Source organism: Hyperolius riggenbachi, chromosome 2 (assembly GCF_040937935.1).
Source record: "Hyperolius riggenbachi isolate aHypRig1 chromosome 2, aHypRig1.pri, whole genome shotgun sequence".
NCBI classification, from domain to species: domain Eukaryota; kingdom Metazoa; phylum Chordata; class Amphibia; order Anura; family Hyperoliidae; genus Hyperolius; species Hyperolius riggenbachi.
This window is the reverse complement of record NC_090647.1, coordinates 318,339,974-318,361,459: the sequence shown is the minus strand read 5'-3', so window position 1 is coordinate 318,361,459 and position 21,486 is coordinate 318,339,974. Positions and strand designations below refer to the sequence as shown.

The following is a 21,486-nucleotide window of genomic DNA, read 5'->3' as shown; positions in this document are numbered from 1 at the left end:
AAAATGACTGTTCAGGGGTATAAGCATCTGCAAATTTTGATGACAGGTGGTCTATGAGGGGGCGAATTTTGTGGAACCGGTCATAAGCAGGGTGGCCTTTTAGATGACAGGTTGTATTGGGCCTGATCTGATGGATAGGAGTGCTAGGGGGGTGACAGGAGGTGATTGATGGGTGTCTCAGGGGGTGGTTAGAGGGGAAAATAGATGCAATCAATGCACTGGGGAGGTGATCGGAAGGGGGTCTGAGGGGGATCTGAGGGATTGGCCGAGTGATCAGGAGCCCACACGGGGCAAATTGGGGCCTGATCTGATGGGTAGGTGTGCTAGGGGGTGACAGGAGGTGATTGATGGGTGTCTCAAGGTGTGATTAGAGGGGGGAATAGATGCAAGCAATGCACTGGCGAGGTGATCAGGGCTGGGGTCTGAGGGCATTCTGAGGGTGTGGGCGGGTGATTGAGTGCCCTAGGGGCAGATAGGGGTCTAATCTGATAGGTAGCAGTGACAGGGGGTGATTGATGGGTAATTAGTGGGTGTTTAGGGTAGAGAATAGATGGAAACACTGCGCTTGGGTGGTGATCTGATGTCGGATCTGCGGGCGATCTATTGGTGTGGGTGGGTGATCAGTTTGCCCGCAAGGGGCAGGTTAGGGGCTGATTGATGGGTGGCAGTGACAGCGGGTGATTGATGGGTGGAAGTGACAGGGGGTGATTGATGGGTGGCAGTGACAGGGGGTGATTGATGGGTGATTGATAGGTGATTGACAGGTAATCAGTGGGTTATTACAGGGGAGAACAGATGTAAATATTGCACTGGCGAATTGATAAGGGGGGGTCTGAGGGCAATCTGAGCGTGTAGGCGGGCGATTGGGTGCCCGCAAGGGGCAGATTAGGGTCTGATCTGATGGGTAACAGTGACAGGTGGTGATAGGGGGTGATTGATGGGTAATTAGTGGGTGTTTAGAGGAGAGAATAGATGTAAACGCTGCGCTTGGGTGGTGATCTGATGTCGGATCTGCGGGCGATCTATTGGTGTGGGTGGGTGATCAGATTGCCCGCAAGGGGCAGGTTAGGGGCTGATTGTTGGGTGGCAGTGACGGGGTGATTGATGGGTGATAGGTGATTGGCAGGTGATTGACAGGTGGTCAGTGGGTTATTACAGGGAAGAACAGATGTAATTAATGCACTGGTGAATTGATAAGGGGGGGTCAGAGGGCAATCTGAGCGTGTGGGCGGGTGATTGGGTGCCCGCAAGGGGCAGATTAGGGTCTGATCTGATAGGTAAAAGTGACAGGTGGTGATAGGGGGTGATTGATGGGTGATTGATGGGTAATTAGTGTGTGTTTAGAGGAGAGAATAGATGTAAACAATGGATTTGGGAGGTGATCTGATGTCGGATCTGCGGGCGATCTATTGGTGTGGGGGGGTGATCAGATTGCCCGCAAGGGGCAGGTTAGGGGCTGGCTGATGGGTGGCAGTGACAGGGGGTGATTGACGGGTGATTGACAGGTGATTGACAGGTGATTGACAGGTGATTGACAGGTGATCAGGGGGATAGATGCATACAGTAAACAGGGGGGGTGGTCTGGGGGGGAGGTCTGGGGAGAATCTGAGGGGTGGGGGGTGATCAGGAGGGGGCAGGGAGCAGGGTGGGGGATAAAAAAAAAAATAGCGTTGACAGATAGTGACAGGGAGTGATTGATGGGTGATTAGGGGGGTGATTGGGTGCAAACAGGGGTCTGGGGGGTGGGCAGGGGGGGGTCTGATGGGTGCTGTGGGCGATCTGGGGCAGGGGGGGGGGGAAAAATCAGTGTGCTTGGTGCAGACTAGGGTGGCTGCAGCCTGCCCTGGTGGTCCCTCGGACACTGGGACCACCAGGGCAGGAGGCAGCCTGTATAATACACTTTGTAAACATTACAAAGTGTATTATACACTTTGTATGCGGCGATCGCGGGGTTAACATCCCGCCGGCGCTTCCGTATGGCCGGCGGGATGTTGCGGCGGGTGAGCGGCGCCAGGCGGAGGCGGAGGATCGCGTCACTGATGACGCGATCGCTCCGCCCATGCCCCTACAAGGACCGCCGCCAATTGTCAATACGGCGGTCCTTGCGGGGTGCACTTCCCGGCCGCCAATTGTACATACGGCGGTCGGGAAGTGGTTAAGGATGGATGGTATTAGATGTAATGTGGACTTCTTTCCATCTTTCCTTGACTACTAGGCAATGTGGTAGCTCTGCTGGCTCTCACCTTTCCTACCACTGTGACCCATAGAGAGGTAACACAAGGGTCTTCCACTTTCCCTCTTTCCCACAATGCCTTTTTGGGACAGTGCCTGTTAAAACAGCATCTCACACTCCTTCCTATGAGGCCTAAATTTGAAAGGGAGGAATGTAACAGCAACCAACAAGAAGCATGAATGTCCTCAGTTTATGGCCAAGTCACATGGCTATGATTGAACATCTGAACATAAAAGCATTTGGCAACTTCAAAATCATAAGGCTAAAATGTATGGACTATATTGTTTTAAAGGCAAGTTGAACGAACGGGCAAAGGATGAGTGGAATAATGATACAAACAGGTTCAGTGGCTAAAAGCACTGAAAATCTCTTAGGGCAGCTCTGACTCTACTCCTGTTGAAATTTGTGCGTAAAACAATATACATCAACCTTAATGCCAACACAACTTTGCTTTTATAAAGGGTAAAAAAAAAAAAGGGATCAGACTGTACTTTAGGTTTATGAAATATAGAATGACAATTTGATATTATAAAAATTGAAATACTAACATACTTGCAGCTCCTGTTCCAAGCATTCGGCGATCATATATTCTCACTGAACTATCTGAGCATCCAACTGCAAGGTAATACGGTGCTGAAGGGCATATGGCTATTGAGGTAGCAGCACGTCTGCAGTTAATTAAAATATCCTTTAAAACAAACAACAAAAATAAGTAAGTAATAAACAAAATTTTTGACATACACAGTATAAAGTTCTAGTTTTTGTGCCACTGTGGACAAATGAAAGTGATAATCTGCAATTCTTTTCTGTTTTAAGAGAAATACAAAAAACCCTCTGCACTGTAGTTTTTTTTTTTTTTAAGGAGCGTTGGGCTTTAGTGCACCACATACAATTCTGGTGAATTCTGGTGAGTTATAACTTAACTGGATGCCCAAAAGTGCTACACCCCCAAATCTCACTAAAGAGATTTAAAGGTTAAAAATGTAAATTAAATTTACAGATTAAAATCCTTGCATTGCACTTATGAGGGACAAACATTCTGAAACAGCTGTATGTAAACTGGGATTGCAGTTGTGCTCCAAATTAGGGACTCCGAATGCTCAAGGCAAAGAGAAGGGACTTGCATGGCTGTGCCCCACTGTCCTAAATTGACATATTATCAAATGTTGCATTATTGGCAAGGGGAAGCACGGACATACAATTACCTTCTGTTTTTAGAAGGTAACCTTATTTTTTGATTTGTTTTGATTAAATACACTAATGATAGCGGGGGGGGGGGGGGGGGAGGGGGGGGGTGACGACCACTATAATGCATTAACCGCCTTAAACCAAATTGGCGGCCACAAGGTGACTCCCGCTGGACTGCCTAATGCCGAAAGTCGTCAAGTCCTGGGGTAGGAGATTAGCGGGGATCGCGTGTACTAACGCGTGATTAAAAGCTGGCTCAAGGTGAGGAGCCTGCATTGTGTTTTTTATATCGATCTATCAACTGACATTTTCGGATTATAAAAGATTTTCTTTTTTGTAACTACTGGTATGTTCCTTTCAACTTTTAGAAGTAAAGATGTATTAAAGAAAAAAAAAAACAAACAAAAAAAAAAAAAACACATCCCTGGAGATACAACCGAGCAAGTTTACCATTGTCAGTGTTTTGTTAACAACAACAGGTACCCCTTTCATGAAAAATACTGCTTGCTGAAAACCTCTTACGGTCAATATTATCATAAGCACCCATTGGCACACGTATGGAGGCACTTTATATTTGTATGGAAATTCTTTTCAAATATTAATATTTGCTTCGAATTAACTATACTTATTTAGGCTTACTTATGTAGTAGAATCCTTTTATAGTAAACTACAAGGGACCAAGAAAAGTTGTTTACTATATCAGAAGTATATTTATACAGACGCATTTGCTGGGACCTGAGGCCTGAGTTTACTATATCCAGAGGTTTACTATGTCAGGGGCCATATGCAATTCACTTTTTCCAGCACAGATTGCAAAAAAGTTTTTGGAAATCGAAGATGAAAAATTATCTTCTAGGAGAAACCTCAGGAGAATAAGTGAATTGCATATAGCCCTAGGAGTTTACTATAACAGGATTCTACTATATACTAGTTATCATTGTAATAAATTGATTAAGACAAGTTTCAAGTATCTTGTAAACCCATCCTAAGTGGGTACGTTAAGAATTGCCACAGGTGAATATTGGCGCAAGTCATTACAGATTTTTAAAATACCTGTAATATTTTCACGCTTTCCCTTCCCAACACTAACCTCTGTCTCCATGCCCAACAATAACCTCCCTCCCTGCTACCTTATTGCCTAACACTAATCCCCCGAGGCTCAGCCATATTATACCAAACCCCATTCCTGTCTCCCCACACTGAACTTCCATCCCTGCCACCATGTGAGTCCTGCTACACTGCATAACCCTATGCTAAAAATTCATAATCCATCCATGCGGGTCACTTGGCAGTTGTAGAGGTTATTTCATGTATAACTTGGGTTTCTTTCATTGGGGTCATTTAACAAGTTCAATATTTAACTTTGTTGAATCAAGTACAAGATCGTTATTATTGCTGAATTTCAGAAACAATAATGAACATTATTTCCTGCAACTATATGGCAAACCTACGTCTTTGCAGTCCTCCTTTGTACAGCTGGTTTTGACTCTAACATCAAACCACCGCACAGTCCCATCTTCACCACATGACAGAAATGTGTAGGGATCATTGGGCACAGTCATAATCTGTGGAAATTAACAGAATTCATAATGAGTCTTAAGATTCTACATAGTAGTCGAGGATAATCATTCCAGACAATTAAATAACAGGGAAAGTGTAGTCTTTTTCAATTTGTAAAAAGATTTGCATTATGAAAATCTTAGCATGTGTAAACATATAAAAAAAATCTTGCTGCTGTCTATAGTTTCTAATTAGGTACAATGCAGAATCACGCTAAACACATTGAAATTAATTTTCCTTCAACAGGCAAACCTCAATATCATAAATGACTAAGTGAATAAGGAATTTTATCAAGTTTCTATCTCTGGATTGTAAAAAAAAACAAAAAAAAAAAAAAACACAGATACTACATAAGTAAAAAAAAAAAAAAAAAAGATACTACACTTTTTTATTCATGTATTATTCCTTCAGTTTGGTTTTCATTAGAAACCTTTCCCAGAGCACAGTGAACATCAGGCTCAACTCAAAAGTTCATCCTTCAGCAGGACTAATTTTTGCCTTACCTGTCAGAACAGCTACAGTACTTTGTGTAGTGTAAAAGGTGGGTGACCTGCTTCTCCCCCCAGTGAGTGTCATTCTGTCGGGAGCTAGGACTACATTACTGCGGCCTAGATCTAGCCAATCTTGGCTCCCATTTACTAATATTAGGCTGTGTGTGCATGCACATGCGCAGTTCCAGGCTAGTCCATGGGAAGGTAGGACCACCACATCAAGGCAGCAGTAACATGGTCCTAGCTAGCAATAGAATGACGACTGCTAGAGAGGGAAGCAGGTCACACAGCCACTACACTGTACACTGTATTCACAGCACTAATATAGTTGTTTTACAATTTTACCTTTAGATGCAGCTTTACTGTTACCAATGCAAACATATTTTACACTAATACAACTATTAGAACACTATCGTTCCAAACTCAATCACAACAAGCCCACACACGTCGCAGCTCTTCAGAGGGCTGTGTACAGTAACACTGTATTGGGAACTATAGGTGGTGAGTGAAGGGGGTGTTCCTAAGGAAGGGCAGAGAGGAGGAATAACTGCCACTTCCTCCCTCCCCATAATCGACGTACTGCATTACGGCTGAGCAGAAGGGGGACATAGGGGGTGGATCATGGTGATGCGACAAAAAAACAGCATCAGAAGTTGTCATGGATGAACCATGAAAAACGCAATCACAATCGGTTTTTCTGCATTGTGATTCATTTTACAATTCATATTGTATGTGTAGGGGCTAAGCACCTAGGGTTACTTCAGGAAGAGCCTTATTTTTAGAAGGCACTGTGTCTTTTAATTGCCTGGGACAAAAGCAAAGCTTCCCCCAACTAACACATGGGTGTGAACAAGCCCATTTTGTGTAGCACACAGCAGAAGCAAGCCCTAGAGCACCGCAGGGTGCAGACAAAGAAGAGAAGAGACAGCCCTGGCTATATTCCATAGCTGTGTTTTATTATTTTTTTCTTTTTAACCACTTCCCGACCGCCTAACGCACAGGGGCGGCCGGGAAGTGGAGCCCTGAAGGACCGGCTCACCCACAGAGGCGGCGGTCCTTCTAAGGGCATGGGCGGAGCGATCGCGTCATCCGTGACGCGATCCTCCGCCGGCACCTGTCACCGCTCGCCCGCCGCAACATCCCGCCGGCGGGATGTTAACCCCGCGATCGCCGCATACAAAGTGTATAACACACTTTGTAATGTTTACAAAGTGTATTATACAGGCTGCCTCCTGCCCTGGTGGTCCCAGTGTCCGAGGGACCACCAGGACAGGCTGCAGCCACCCTAGTCTGCACCCAAGCACACTGATTTCTCCCCCCCCTCCCCGCCCCAGATCGCCCACAGCACCCCTCAGACCCCCCCTGCCCACCCCCCAGACCCCTGTTTGCACCCAATCACCCCCCTAATCACTCATCAATCACTCCCTGTCACTATCTGTCAACGCTATTTTTTTTTTTATCTCCCCCCCTGCCCACTGCCCCCTCCTGATCACCCCCCACCCCTCAGATTCTCCCCAGACCCCCCCCCCCCCCGTGTACTGTATGCATCTATCCCCCCTGATCACCTGTCAATCACCCATCAATCACCCCCTGTCACTGCCACCCATCAATCAGCCCCTAACCTGCCCCTTGCGGGCAATCTGATCACCCACCCACACCAATAGATCGCTCACAGATCCGACATCAGATCACCACCCAAACACAGTGTTTACATCTATTCTCTCCTCTAAACACCCACTAATTACCCATCAATCACCCATCAATCACCCCCTATCACCACCTGTCACTGTTACCCATCAGATCAGACCCTAATCTGCCCCTTGCGGGCACCCAATCGCCCGCCTACACGCTCAGATTGCCCTCAGACCCCCCCTTATCAATTCGCCAGTGCAATATTTACATCTGTTCTTCCCTGTAATAACCCACTGATCACCTGTCAATCACCCATCAATCACCCCCTGTCACTGCCACCCATCAATCACCCCGTCACTGCCACCCATCAATCAGCCCCTAACCTGCCCCTTGCGGGCAATCTGATCACCCACCCACACCAATAGATCGCCCGCAGATCCGACATCAGATCACCACCCAAACGCAGTGTTTACATCTATTCTCTCCTCTAAACACCCACTAATTACCCATCAATCACCCCCTATCACCACCTGTCACTGTTACCCATCAGATCAGACCCTAATCTGCCCCTTGCGGGCACCCAATCACCCGCCTACACGCTCAGATTGCCCTCAGACCCCCCCTTATCAATTCGCCAGTGCATTAGTTACATCTGTTCTTCCCTGTAATAACCCACTGATCACCTGTCAATCACCTGTCAATCACCCCGTCACTGCCACCCATCAATCACCCCCTGGCACTGCCACCCATCAATCACCCCCTGTCACTGCCACCCATCAATCAGTACCTAACCTGCCCCTTGCGGGCAATCTGATCACCCACCCACACCAATAGTTCGCCCGCAGATCCGACGTCAGATCACCTCCCAAGGGCAGTGTTTATATCTGTTCTCTACCCTAAACACCCACTAATTACCCATCAATCACCCCCTGTCACTGCTACCTATCAGATTAGACCCCTATCTGCCCCTAGGGCACTCAATCACCTGCCCACACCCTCAGAATGCCCTCAGGCCCCAGCCCTGATCACCTCGCCAGTGCATTGCTTGCATCTATTCCCCCCTCTAATCATACCTTGAGACACCCATCAATCACCTCCTGTCACCCCCTAGCACACCTACCCATCAGATCAGGCCCTAATTTGCCCCGTGTGGGCTCCTGATCACTCGGCCAAACCCTCAGATCCCCTTCCGATCACCTCCCCAGTGCATTGATTGCATCTATTTTCCCCTCTAACCACCCCCTGAGACACCCATCATTTACCTCCTGTCACCCCCCTAGCACTCCTATCCATCAGATCAGGCCCAATACAACCTGTCATCTAAAAGGCCACCCTGCATATGACCGGTTCCACAAAATTCGCCCCCTCATAGACCACCTGTCATCAAAATTTGCAGATGCTTATACAGTCATTTTGAGACATTTGGTTTCCACGGTTTTGGGCCCGTAAAATGCCAGGGCGGTATAGGAACCCCAGAAACGGACCCCATTTTAGAAAAAAGACACCCCAATGTATTCTGTTAGGTGTATGACGAGTTCATAGAAGATTTTATTTTTTGTCAAGTTAGCGGAAATTGATTTTTTTTTTTTTTCACAAAGTGTCATTTTTCACTAACTTGTGACAAAAAATAAAATCTTCTATGAACTCGCCATACACCTAACGAAATACCTTGGGGTGTCTTCTTTCTAAAATGGGGTCACTTGTGGGGTTCCTATACTGCCCTGGCATTTTAGGGGCCCTAAACCGTGAGGAGTAGTCTAGAAAACAAATGCCTCAAAATGACCTGTGATTAGGACGTTGGGCCCCTTAGCGCACCTAGGCTGCAAAAAAGTGTCACACATGTGGTATCGCCGTACTCAGGAGAAGTAGTATAATGTGTTTTGGGGTGTATTTTTACACATACCAATGCTGGGTGGGAGAAATCTCTCTGTAAATGGACAATTGTGTGTAAAAAAAAAATCAAACAATTGTCATTTACAGAGGTATTTCTCCCACCCAGCATGGGTATGTGTGAAAATACACCCCAAAACACATTATACTACATCTCCCGAGTACGGCGATACCACATGATTGGCACTTTTTTGCAGCCTAACTGCGCTAAGGGGCCCAAAGTCCAATGAGTACCTTTAGGATTTCACAGGTCATTTTTGTTTCAAGACTACTCCTCACGGTTTAGGGCCCCTAAAATGCCAGGGCAGTATAGGAACCCCACAAATGACCCCATTCTAGAAAGAAGACACCCAAACATATTCCGTTAGGAGTATGGTGAGTTCATAGAAGATTTTATTTTTTGTCACAAGTTAGAGGGAAATGACACTTTGTGAAAAAAAACAATTAAAATCAATTTCCGCTAACTTGTGACAAAAAAATAAAAACTTCTATGAACTCACCATACTCCTAACGGAATACCTTGGGGTGTCTTCTTTCTAAAATGGGGTCATTAGTGGGGTTCCTATACTGCCCTGGCATTTTAGGGGCCCTAAACCGTGAGGAGTAGTCTTGAAACAAAAATGACCTGTGAAATCCTAAAGGTACTCATTGGACTTTGGGCCCCTTAGCGCAGTTAGGGTGCAAAAAAGTGCCACACACGTGGTATCGCCGTACTCAGGAGAAGTAGTACAATGTGTTTTGGGGTGTATTTTTACACATACCCATGCTGGGTGGGAGAAATACCGCTGTAAATGGACAATTGTGTGTAAAAAAATCAAAAGATTGTCATTTACAGAGGTGTTTCTCCCACCCAGCATGGGTATGTGTAAAAATACACCCCAAAACACATTTTGCTACTTCTCTCGAGTACGGCGATACCACATGTGTGGCACTTTTTTGCACCCTAACTGCGCTAAAGGGCCCAAAGTCCAATGAGTACCTTTAGGATTTCACAGGTCATTGAGAAATTTCGTTTCAAGACTACTCCTCACGGTTTAGGGCCCCTAAAATGCCAGGGCAGTATAGGAACCCCACAAATGACCCCATTTTAGAAAGAAGACACCCCAAGGTATTCCGTTAGTAGTATGGCGAGTTCATAGAAGATTTTATTTTTTGTCACAAGTTAGCGGAAATTGATTTTAATTGTGTTTTTTCACAAAGTGTCATTTTCCGCTAACTTGTGACAAAAAATAAAATCTTCTATGAACTCACCATACTCCTAACGGAATATCTTGGGGTGTCTTTTTTCTAAAATGGGGTCATTTGTGGGGTTCCTATACTGCCCTGGCATTTTAGGGGCCCTAAACCGTGAGGAGTAGTCTTGAAACGAAATTTCTCAAAATGACCTGTGAAATCCTAAAGGTACTCATTGGACTTTGGGCCCTTTAGCGCAGTTAGGGTGCAAAAAAGTGCCACACATGTGGTATCGCCGTACTCAGGAGAAGTAGTATAATGTGTTTTGGGGTGTATTTTTTACACATGCCCATGCTGAGTGGGAGAAAGATCTCTGTAAATGGACAATTGTGTGTAAAAAAAATTAACAAATTGTCATTTACAGAGATATTTCTCCCACCCAGCATGGGTATGTGTAAAAATGCACCCCAAAACACATTATACTACTTCTCCTGAGTACGGCAATACCACATGTGTGGCACTTTTTTGCAGCCTAACTGCGCTAAGGGGTCCAAAGTCCAATGAGCACCTTTAGGCTTTACAGGGGTGCTTACAATTTAGCATCCCCCAAAATGTCAGGACAGTAAACACACCCCACAAATGACCCCATTTTGGAAAGTAGACCCTTCAAGGTATTCAGAGAGGGGCATGGTGAGTCCGTGGCAGATTTAATTTTTTTTTTGTCGCAAGTTAGAAGAAATGGAAACTTTTTTTTTTTTTCTCACAAAGTGTCATTTTCCGCTTACTTGTGACAAAAAATAATATCTTCTATGAACTCACTATGCCTCTCAGTGAATACTTTGGGATGTCTTCTTTCCAAAATGGGGTCATTTGGGGGGTATTTATACTATCCTGGAATTCTAGCCCCTCATGAAACATGACAGGGGGTCAGAAAAGTCATAGATGCTTGAAAATGGGAAAATTCACTTTTTGCACCATAGTTTGTAAACGCTATAACTTTTACCCAAACCAATAAATATACACTGAATGGGTTTTTTTTTTTTTATCAAAAACATGTTTGTCCACATTTTTCGCGCTGCATGTATACAGAAATTTTACTTATTTGAAAAATGTCAGCACAGAAAGTTAAAAAAATCATTTTTTTGCCAAAATTCATGTCTTTTTTGATGAATATAATAAAAAGTAAAAATCACAGGAGCAATCAAATAGCACCAAAAGAAAGCTTTATTAGTTACAAGAAAAGGAGCCAAAATTCATTTAGGTGGTAGGTTGTATGAGCGAGCAATAAACCGTGAAAGCTGCAGTGGTCTGAATGGAAAAAAAGTGGCCGGTCCTTAAGGGGTAGAAAGCCCTAGGTCCTCAAGTGGTTAAGAGGTACTGTACTTTTGACCTGTATGGAAGATATATAATTTAACTGCTAACATCCTTCCGAACATTTTCATATCTCTTTCCGGGGGCTGACATAAACAGCAACTCAGTTATATACTTCTCAGGAAGAGAATTTCATACCCTATCCATGTCTGGTATTAATGTGATCCATGTTCTTTGAGGTTGTAGAATTTGCCATTATGATTTGTGTGTGATGAATATTGCCTAAGATATCAATAAGTCCTATATTTCAGATTGAATGTTCCCCCCAAAAGGAAGGGAACACGCAGCCTCCAGCAGCAGGGACTAAGTCTGAGTCCGCCCCTCAGAGCAGAGATGCATAAAAGAAACCACATGATTTGAGCTTTGCAGAACGAATTCTAGCCTTTCCGAAGATTCATTACCTGGAGTATTGTATTGATTCAGTAATAGGATTGTTAACCCTTTATCCTTAGCTCAAACTAGCTATCGGTTTCCTCTTTTCCTGACAAAAGAGGCGGTGGCAGCCTTGTACCTGAAATATTGTGCATTTAAGTGCTTATGTTGCTCGCAAGTTCCCTCCTGGCCTGTCGGTTTACCCAATTCCAGCGGTTTCAGCACATTATAAGTAGATCAGAGGCGCCAAAAGGATAAAAGCAGTATTTAAAATGTTTAAAAAATTGCTGAGGAGGCAGTGGTGGATCCGCCCCCTCCAAGCAGACACAAAAAACTGTGTAATATAACAAAAATAAATTTATTGGTACACTCCAGGGTTTATACATACAACGCGTTTCGCGGGCATAAACCCGCTTCTTCAGGCAGTAGAGGTAGGAGTACACAGCAATTTGTCAGCAACACACCTGGCGCCAGGTGTGTTGCTGACAAATTGCTGTGTACTCCTACCTCTACTGCCTGAAGAAGCGGGTTTATGCCCGCGAAACGCGTTGTATGTATAAACCCTGGAGTGTACCAATAAATTTATTTTTGTTATATTACACAGTTTTTTGTGTCTGCTTGGAGGGGGCGGATCCACCACTGCCTCCTCAGCAATTTTTAAAACATTTTAAATACTGCTTTTATCCTTTTGGCGCCTCTGATCTACTTATACTGTACCATATATCCACCCCTGGTGGAGGGGGATACCCCCTTTCTTTTTCACGTCTACAGAGAGCGACTTCTTAATCCTGAGTGGGGACAGGTCAAACTCCTCACCTGCTTATACAGTGGTTGCCTGGAGGTAACCCTGGTTTGTGAGTATATTTCAACTCCTTTTTCATTATACCAATTGCCTAAACTTACTACACCATATCGGGCTCTCGGTTCTCCCTCTTTTTGGTTTCAGCACATTGATTGCATCCATGAGATTGGATGGTCTGTGGGCTGAAAGCAGACTGGGAGGCATTGAGCAGTCCGGCAAGTAGGGGGTGTGCTACAGCAGCAGAACATAGTCCTTGAATTAGCCGGTTCTAATGGCTGCATCAAACAATGAGAATACATGTCATCAATTAACATATGCGTTGGTAGGCCAGGAGCCGCAGGAGATTAGGATGTGTGAAAGTTTGTATGTTTTTTGTCAGGTAAAGGATTCTACAGTTTATCATAAGGCAGCTGCTACTGGGGTTCATCATTTATCATTAAAAAAAAAAAAAACTGATGTTCCTAAGGCTCACAGTTTATCATAAAGCCAGGTTTCATGTTAAGCCACTCCTTCAAACTTCTAAATAGTTTCATAAACTCATATTCACATGTCCTTTCATTACCCGATTTGAATCCCCCCCCCCCCACTTAATATGGTAACCCTTAAAGTGTACCAGAGATGGTACACTAGGCTTAATTTATACTTACCCGGGGCTTCCTCCAGCCCCATAACCAGCGCTGAGTCCATCGCCAACCTCCTCGGCCCCTCTGTTCTGCCGCTATGACTGCTGGTAATTCGGTCAGTTGCTGGCAGTCTCGGTCTTTCTATTGCAGGCGCAGAATACTCCAGGGGAAGGGAGCATGGCGAGCCACACATGCGCAGAAGGCCGCAACTGCCCAGATTGCCGAGAGTCCCATAGGCTAAACGAAGCGGGCGAGGAAGACGGCGAGGGACTCAGCGCTGCTCATGGGGCTGGAAGAAGCCCCGGGTAAGTATAAATTAAGCCTAGTGAACTATCTCTGGTTCACTTTAAGTCTCCCCTGCTCACGGCAAGTGTTTTGAAGTGCAGTCCTACAGGGGTCTCCTCTTTAATTCATCTAAGATAACAAAACACACATTCCTGGACCACGACATAATTCAATAAAAGGGGGGGAAAAAAAGCAAAGCAAAGCATAAACGCTTTACACGGAAGTAAAAGCTTAGCATCTATCAAATCATACCTCATATGCTGTTCCATAATGGCATGTGAATTGGCAGTGTCTGTTTGTTTCTGTATCTTTTTCAATGTCCGTGAAGTAAATGACTCCATCTCCAGAGCATGAAATGATGTGCTTATCATTGGTGAGCGGCAGGAACTTAGCACTGAAAATATTGGCTCTGTGACCTGAGCGTATTGTCGACAAGACCTAAAGTGTAGAGAATACAACACAAATTCTTTAAGACTGTTCCTCATTACCTCAGCTGTGAATACAATCCATTTATTCTGTGGTCTATATACGCTTTATACAAAGGCCTTTACTTGCGAGTCAAGCAAAAACAGGGCTGGAATTTTGGGAGCAGCCGGCGCCGCAGTAGGCCGTACTGAGAATTATGGCTATAGCAGCGCTCAGTCAGTAATTTGTGTGCTGTCAAACGGAGCCCAAATAACAATAAGAACCAATACAGCATAATTCGTCCGCCAGCAATTGCTGAAAGCTGAATTAAGTCTTACTTCAGTGTCAATGGCGTCCTGAAGGGAGAATAGTAAGTAATGCCGCCGGGACTTTTGCAGTAGCAGGGTGAGACATTTTTCACCCTGCACCCAAATTTTTCAGCACCTTAATTACATGTACTGTATGCCTTTACTTGTCTGTGCTGTAGATGATGTTGCTGATAAGAGTTTATTGTTCCTTTATTGTTTTTGTGTTTTGGTTTGTGAACATGCAGTCAAATCTGCAAGGCATTAGGACTCCATTTTGCTCTCTTCTGACATTCCTCCTACACATTATTTTGGATATTTTACATTTTGTGCGCTGTTGTGTCTCTGCATTTTATTACTAATAAACGCAATGTGTTAAGCTTAACCTGCTGAGCGGTCTGGACGAGCTCAGCTCGTCCAACACCGCCAGAGGCTGCCGCTCAGGCCCTGCTGGGCCGATTTCCACCAAATAAAAAGCAGCACAGGCAGCCGGCACTTTGCCAGCCGCGTGTGCTGCCTGATCGCCGCTGCAGCGCGGCGATCCGCCGCGTGCAGCGGCGAAAGAGGGTCCCCCCAGCCGCCCGAGCCCAGCGTAGCCGGAACAAACAGTTCCGGCCAGCGCTAAGGGCTGGATCGGAGGCGGCTGACGTCAGGACGTCGGCTGACGTCCATGACGTCACTCCGCTCGTCGCCATGGCGACGAGGGAAGCGAAACACGGAGGGCCGCTCATTGCGGCCTTCCGTGTTATTCCTTGCCGCCGGAGGCGATCGGAAGATCGCCTCCGGAGCGCCCTCTAGTGGGCTTTCATGCAGCCAACTTTCAGTTGGCTGCATGAAATAGTTTTTTTTTAATTTAAAAAAAAAAACCTCCCGCAGCCACCCTGGCGGTTTAATCAGAACGCCAGGGTGGTTAAAAAAAAAAAGGAGGAGACATGCTGTCTGCTGATCACTGACTAAAAATGTAATAAAAGAGCAATGCAAGCACAGCAATCCTATTTATATCATCCGCTCTGCAATACCGATGTACAATTCCAGCTTCCAAGAATGCATTTTCTGCTTACAGATAGACTATTACTAATTCTCCAATGGCAAGAAGCAGCAAGTTTTAACATTCTTCAACAAATAAATACCTCATAAGCCTGAACACCCCGGGAAATGCTTGATAACGTGGACTGCAGTGAGGGGGTTATCGAAGCTGCCATACTCCTTTTTAAAATAAACCTCTGACCAAATGATTATGGAGTGATAATTATTATTGATTTATACAGTGCCAGCGTCTTCCGTGGGGCTGTACAACAGCATACAGGGTATAACAGTACTAAGTATCCAATACAACAGTTAATACAAGACAAGAGGGTATAACAGCTAATGCAGTAAACAAATTACATATTTTTACACAGGGGTGAGAGATATGTACACCCATTAGACAGCATTGTGAGACAAAAAGGTAAGAGAGCCCTAGCCAAAAGGCCTTGCAGTCTAAAGGTTTAAGGTATAGGACAGTAGGTAAAGGGAAGCTGTGTATGTTGTGGAGAGCATTGTAGGCGAGAGCAAAGATTTTAAATTGTATCATTTGTGTAACTGGCAGCTAGTGAAGGGACTGACAGAGGGGGATTGGGCTGGAAAAGCGGTAGAAGAGGTGGATGAGTCGTGCATCAGAGTTCATGATGGACTGTAGTGGGGCTAAACGGTTGGCAGGGAGGCCGCAGAGCGTCGCAATAGTCTAGTCAGAAAATATTCAGGGCATGCACCAGAAGTTTGGTAGTGTCCTGTATTAGAAAAGGGGGGATATGGGAGATTTTTTTGTTAGGTGGAGGCGATGAGGAGGATAGTTCGTCAATGTGTGGTTTGAATGAGAGACTTGAGTCCAGAATTACACCTAGACAGCAAACTTGGGGGACAGGTGTTATGGAAGTTCTATCAACAGAAATAGTGATGTCTGGCAGTGGCATTGAGTTGTGAGGTAGGAAGACTACCATTTCAGTCTTGTCCATATTGAGTTTTAGAAAACGGGAGGACATGAAGGAGGCGACTGTATTGAGACAGTCAGGGACACGAGCTGTTAAGGTGTCCAAGTAGGGTGCTAAAATGTAGCTCTGGGTATTGTCGGCATATAGGTGATATTGGAAACCAAAAGGATCCAATGAACTCAATGATAGTTGAATTGTAAGCTGCAGCTGCCCCTTCCTCTCTCACTAAACTGCTGCGATTGGCTATCCGTACCCATCTCTATTCATGTGACTAGTGTCAGGATTAGTGCTGAACCAGTCTAGTGATAGTTAGCCAATGAGAGAAGCTTATAAAAAGGGAGGAAAAAGCCAATAAAATGTAAAACGCAGACCCAAGTCTCACTCCATAAACAGTTGGACACAAGCTCACTTTCAATAAAGCCAACTGGCTGTTTGTCCAGCCTTTTGGCCTCAGTACAGTGCCAAAAGGATTTGTAGCCAGAGAATTCAGAGGTGCTCAATTCACTTGCTACAAATCCTTTACGCACTGTTTTGGCCTGAGGAAGTGGGCTCAGACCCAAGAAAAGTATTGCCTGTGCAAATAAATCTTTATTGACATATAAGACTGTCATTACTGATGTAAGACACCTCCCCTTCTTCAATTGTAGTGTTTTTAACTCAATTTTATACTAGCTTCCAGTACATTCTCGAATCTCAAAAAAATAAGCCGCGCATGTGCATAGTGCTCCCAATGAGGGAAGCATGATCGAGAAGGGTGCATGGATGAAACCATGCATGCGTAGTAGGCACGACGGACATTCGAGTTGCAGAACTTACAGAAATGCCAGGGGGAGAAGAGAAAGAACCCAGAGTATGCCAAAGGACCTGATAGACTATGGGGGGCTGGAAGAAGACCCAGATAATTTAAAATCCTCAGTTCTGAATCCAGTTCAGGTGTGCTTTAAGCTTTAACAAAAGCAGTTGAGCATTGCTCTGTGGGAATCTTTCAATAAGCACACAGCAAACGCCTCCTCTGGATAAACAGAGCATAAAGGCAAATAGATATAAGATGTGTAGGCACTGTCAATGTGCATGGGACAGTTTGCTTTATGTTTGCTTATGCTCTGTATTTACTGTCTGAATGTCTGTCTGTCTGTCTGTGTAATGTTTTCTAAATTCCACAAACTGTACTAAGAATAAAGTGTAGGTGTATTACCTTTTTATTGTAAGGGTTACAAATTACCAGAGTTGTATCATCAGAGCCAGACAGGATGTATTCCCCTGTACTATTCCAACAGATTGAATTTACCTATTTAAAAGGAAATTAAAAAAAAGAAACTATGAGCATGAATTTTTAACATCAAATTATACATATACTAAATGGGCTCTAAAAATTTCGCCACAGTATAATTTAAAGAAACAATGAAGCGAAAAAAATATGATATATTGATTTGTACAGCTAAGAAATAAGACAGACATAAGTGCCATTGAGCTCCACGACTTTCAAAGTCGCAGAGAGCTCTGTCTTCTGAAGCTTGTTATCTCAACTGTCGGTCACTGTATTTTCTTTTTCTCTGCAGTGGACAGTTCAATAGTTAATTGGTCTGCTCAGTAAAATCATTTAGCATGCTAAGTAGTGTGTAAACTGCAAATATTAGAGACTGATGCAATGTTATAAAAAAACACTGTATAGCTGAAAATAAAAATATAAGAATATTTGCTTTGCTACTAATGTTCTAGTAATTATCCGTACTACACAACCAATTTATTATATCATAATTATTTTTTCGCTTCAGTGTCTCTTTAAGTAAAGGCACTTTTTGATTGTCGAAAGATACAATCAATTTGGTACTTTGCTACAACATCTGCATTTTGTGTTGACAGCAAATAGAAGCAGCTGTGTATTTGGTTCATAGATGTCCGGGATCATTTATATAACTGCATTAAACATGGTGTTTCCACATTCAGTAAAAGCTGGTTGATCTCAGTCTGCAAGTAGCACATACAGGGCTATGTGTAATGCAGAACAAATGAAACATTTCTAAACATGCTGCAGCCAGCCGTCCTGCAAAAGCCTGTCTGAACCAACCCTTATGGGAAACCATGGCCACTGGGAATTCTGCTGTAGGCCAAAAGGAACACAACTTCCAGGTCTTGAATAATCCTAGTTGTTCTGGTTCCTCATAACTTACTTGGGACCCCAATAACTCTAATGGTGCCCATACATGGTACAATTTTTTTCATTTTCTTTCGATCAGATAATTTTGATTGATTATTCAGTTAGATCAAAAATAAAAAAAAATTTCCAACATGTCCGATCAGATTTTTATAAAAAAAAAATAAAAAAAATAAAAAATTCTTTTTGACTTTAATTTGATTCAACGAATAAACGGGAAAAACAAACATTTTTATTGTACCATGTATGGGCACCATTATACAGATTTGTAAACCTAATCCTATCCAATCCATACCTAGCAGTCAGAACAGCTTGAAACAGATTGGATTAAATTAGTCTTACATTAGTAGGCCATAGATCTGAAATATAAACTGGACGAATGCCTGGCCTACAAAAGCATTATTGGATGATTTGCATAGCTCCATTTATTGAAGCAATGCACTTTGGGTGTTGCTTTTTGAACATGTGTAAGTTAGAATTCCAAATTCTTTTGATTCTTAAGGCCCATACACACGTCGGATTTGCGCGAACGACGGGTCGTTTGAACGTTCCGTCGTTCGCACGTTTCCGCATGAAATCCGGCGTGTGTACAGACTATCGTTCGGGAGATAAGACTGGTTACCAACGATCCACCGGGCGGATCGCTGGTAACCAGTCTTATCTCCCGAACGATAGTCTGTACACACGCCGGATTTCATGCGGAAACGTGCGAACGACGGAACGTTCAAACGACCCGTCGTTCGCGCAAATCCGACGTGTGTATGGGCCTTAAGAAAACAAAATTGTATTTTACATAAATGCCTCGTTATGCTTGAGTTTGAGATTAATGCAAAAAAAAAATCAAGGGTTTGTTTTTTGCCAAAAACAACTGAAACTGTACAAACTTGGGATATCAATGATAATTAGACAGATCTACAACAAAGTAATTTACATTCTAGATATATAAAAATAAAGTGTTCCTGCTGTTCCGATGCCTTTATTATTGCTCTGCTTAGAATCTACCACGTCACCAGAAAAAAGCATTGATGAATAAAGTGTAGCAAAAAGATTACCTACAATCAGGGGGGAGTTTAATGCCAATTTGAATCTTCGGACAGAATATACCGTACTTTGAACCAGTCTATGGCATAATAGATGGTGTCCATTACACTAGGTGAGGATTATTAATGAAATAACTAAAAGAGCCATCTAAAGATAAGCAGCCCAGTCCCAAGCTGTCACTTTCAAAAATGAAGAGTCACTGAGTCTCAGTGCTTCTCGCTGTTGTGCTGAGCTTTTAAGGTGGTGGAACGTCCCCAGATCCAATCCAGAGGTCAGACCAAAATCCCCTTGGAGAAAGGTGTGGGGCTAGTACTGACAAAACCCTCAGCTCCCTTCCTATTCGAGAACCTAAGGCGTGCGTTTGTGAACTGCTTTATGTGCCAAAATACTTGCAAAATTTGTTCACCAATAAGCATTCTTTTTCCGCACTGCACTGCCAGGTGACACGACTATTCCTTTTCAACCCTGCCACTTCTGGTGCGAGTGCAGCCATTACTCAGAAACACATGCAGCCTACTTTTGTTGAGTGTATCCTTGCACAATAAGCAAAGTTATGATAGGTCATTTTATTTCCAGTCTCTACATACTTGAGGGAACAAAGAAGAGTACTTTGTGGCTCTATTATTTTACTCACACAGCCATGATGAACATTTAGAGTTCTTTCCAACTTAAGTTTTTGAACAAATTCTTTTCTTCCTATTGGAAAATGAAAAAGACGTTAAAAGCCCCAAATGGTAAACACACACACACACAAAAAATAAATAAAATATATATAATATAATAACACACACGCGCGCGCACACACACACACACACACACACACACACACACACACACACACACACACACGCACACACACACACACACACGCACGCACGCACACACACACTAAAAGTACATGGCTCAAAAAAGTAACAGTAAATTAAGTGTTTGTGTACTTAAAGGGAGGGTCCGAGCTTAAAAACAAAAACAAGCTCTACTTATCTGGGGCTTCGTCCAGCCACTGGCAGCCTATGTGTCCCTCGCTGCAGCTTCTCTTCCAGCTGGTGGCCCGGAGTTCCCTCCATTGCAGCTCAGCATCTTCTGCGCCTGCGCAAGGCCGCACCGCTCGCACTCACTTGGTGTCTGGAGCGTTCTGCACAGACCACTCCAGGCAACATGAGCGCGGTTGCGAGAGGCGTGTCTGCACAGGCACAGAAGATGCCGATCTGCAACGGAGGGGACCCCGGGCCATCAGCTGGCAGAGAAGCTGCAGCGAGAGACACATTGGCTGCCGGGGGCTGGAAGAAGCCCCAGGTAAGTAGAGCTCATTTTGTTTCTTTTCAGCTCGGATCTACCCTTAAAGCAGAATATAACCCAGAATTTCTTCTTTGCTCTAGTAGAATATTTACAGCATATTATATACAACCAGCATTTTTTTTTAGTAGAACATCATTCAAAGGGTTAATCACAGGCTTTAGAAGCTCCCCTACCAGTAGAGCTGCCTCATCCCTCATCGGAATGTTAAATAATGTAATCTTGTGTTTACTTAAAATGTATCAAGTGTGGAATGTGACACATTCTCTGACTGTGCAGAAGCTGGTGGACACAGAGAGAGAGAGTCAAAGCTTGTCTGCCTGACTGAATGAATAAAACCAGTTATTGATAAAATGCAAAGTCAGTTCACAAAACAAAACAAAAAAAACCTGTACTTTTGGGAACCTATAACTTATAACTTAACTTATGCACAAATGCAAATATGATAACCGTATGGCATATAAAAAAAGTAGGAAAACATGTTTTTATTGAATTTTATGTCAGGGTTTTAAACCGCTTTAAGCTTATGTAAGATTTCAGTAAGATAGATTTCAAATTAATGGACTATTACTTCTCAAAATGTAGTGAAAGACAACAATTCTAATGTGGGTTATCTGTAAAATGACGACATTTCCATGAGTCAGTGTTTAGCAAAGAATACATTTGCCTCTGCCATAACCAGTAAAGACACACA

General features: G+C 43.9%; 1 protein-coding gene across 7 annotated transcripts in view; it reads right to left on the bottom strand.

Moving 5' to 3' along the window:
• The window catches only part of DCAF6 (DDB1 and CUL4 associated factor 6), a 110,654-nt gene that overhangs the window by 64,460 nt on the left and 24,708 nt on the right, over positions 1–21,486 (bottom strand). For all 7 annotated transcript variants that reach the window (XM_068269192.1, XM_068269190.1, XM_068269189.1 and 4 more), the window contains 5 exons: positions 20,131–20,192; positions 17,496–17,588; positions 13,873–14,058; positions 4,873–4,986; positions 2,786–2,921 (listed from right to left, as the gene is read on the bottom strand). In XM_068269192.1, the coding sequence (XP_068125293.1) occupies positions 2,786–2,921; positions 4,873–4,986; positions 13,873–14,058; positions 17,496–17,588; positions 20,131–20,192 (591 nt within the window). The remainder of the gene's footprint in view (positions 1–2,785; positions 2,922–4,872; positions 4,987–13,872; positions 14,059–17,495; positions 17,589–20,130; positions 20,193–21,486) is intronic.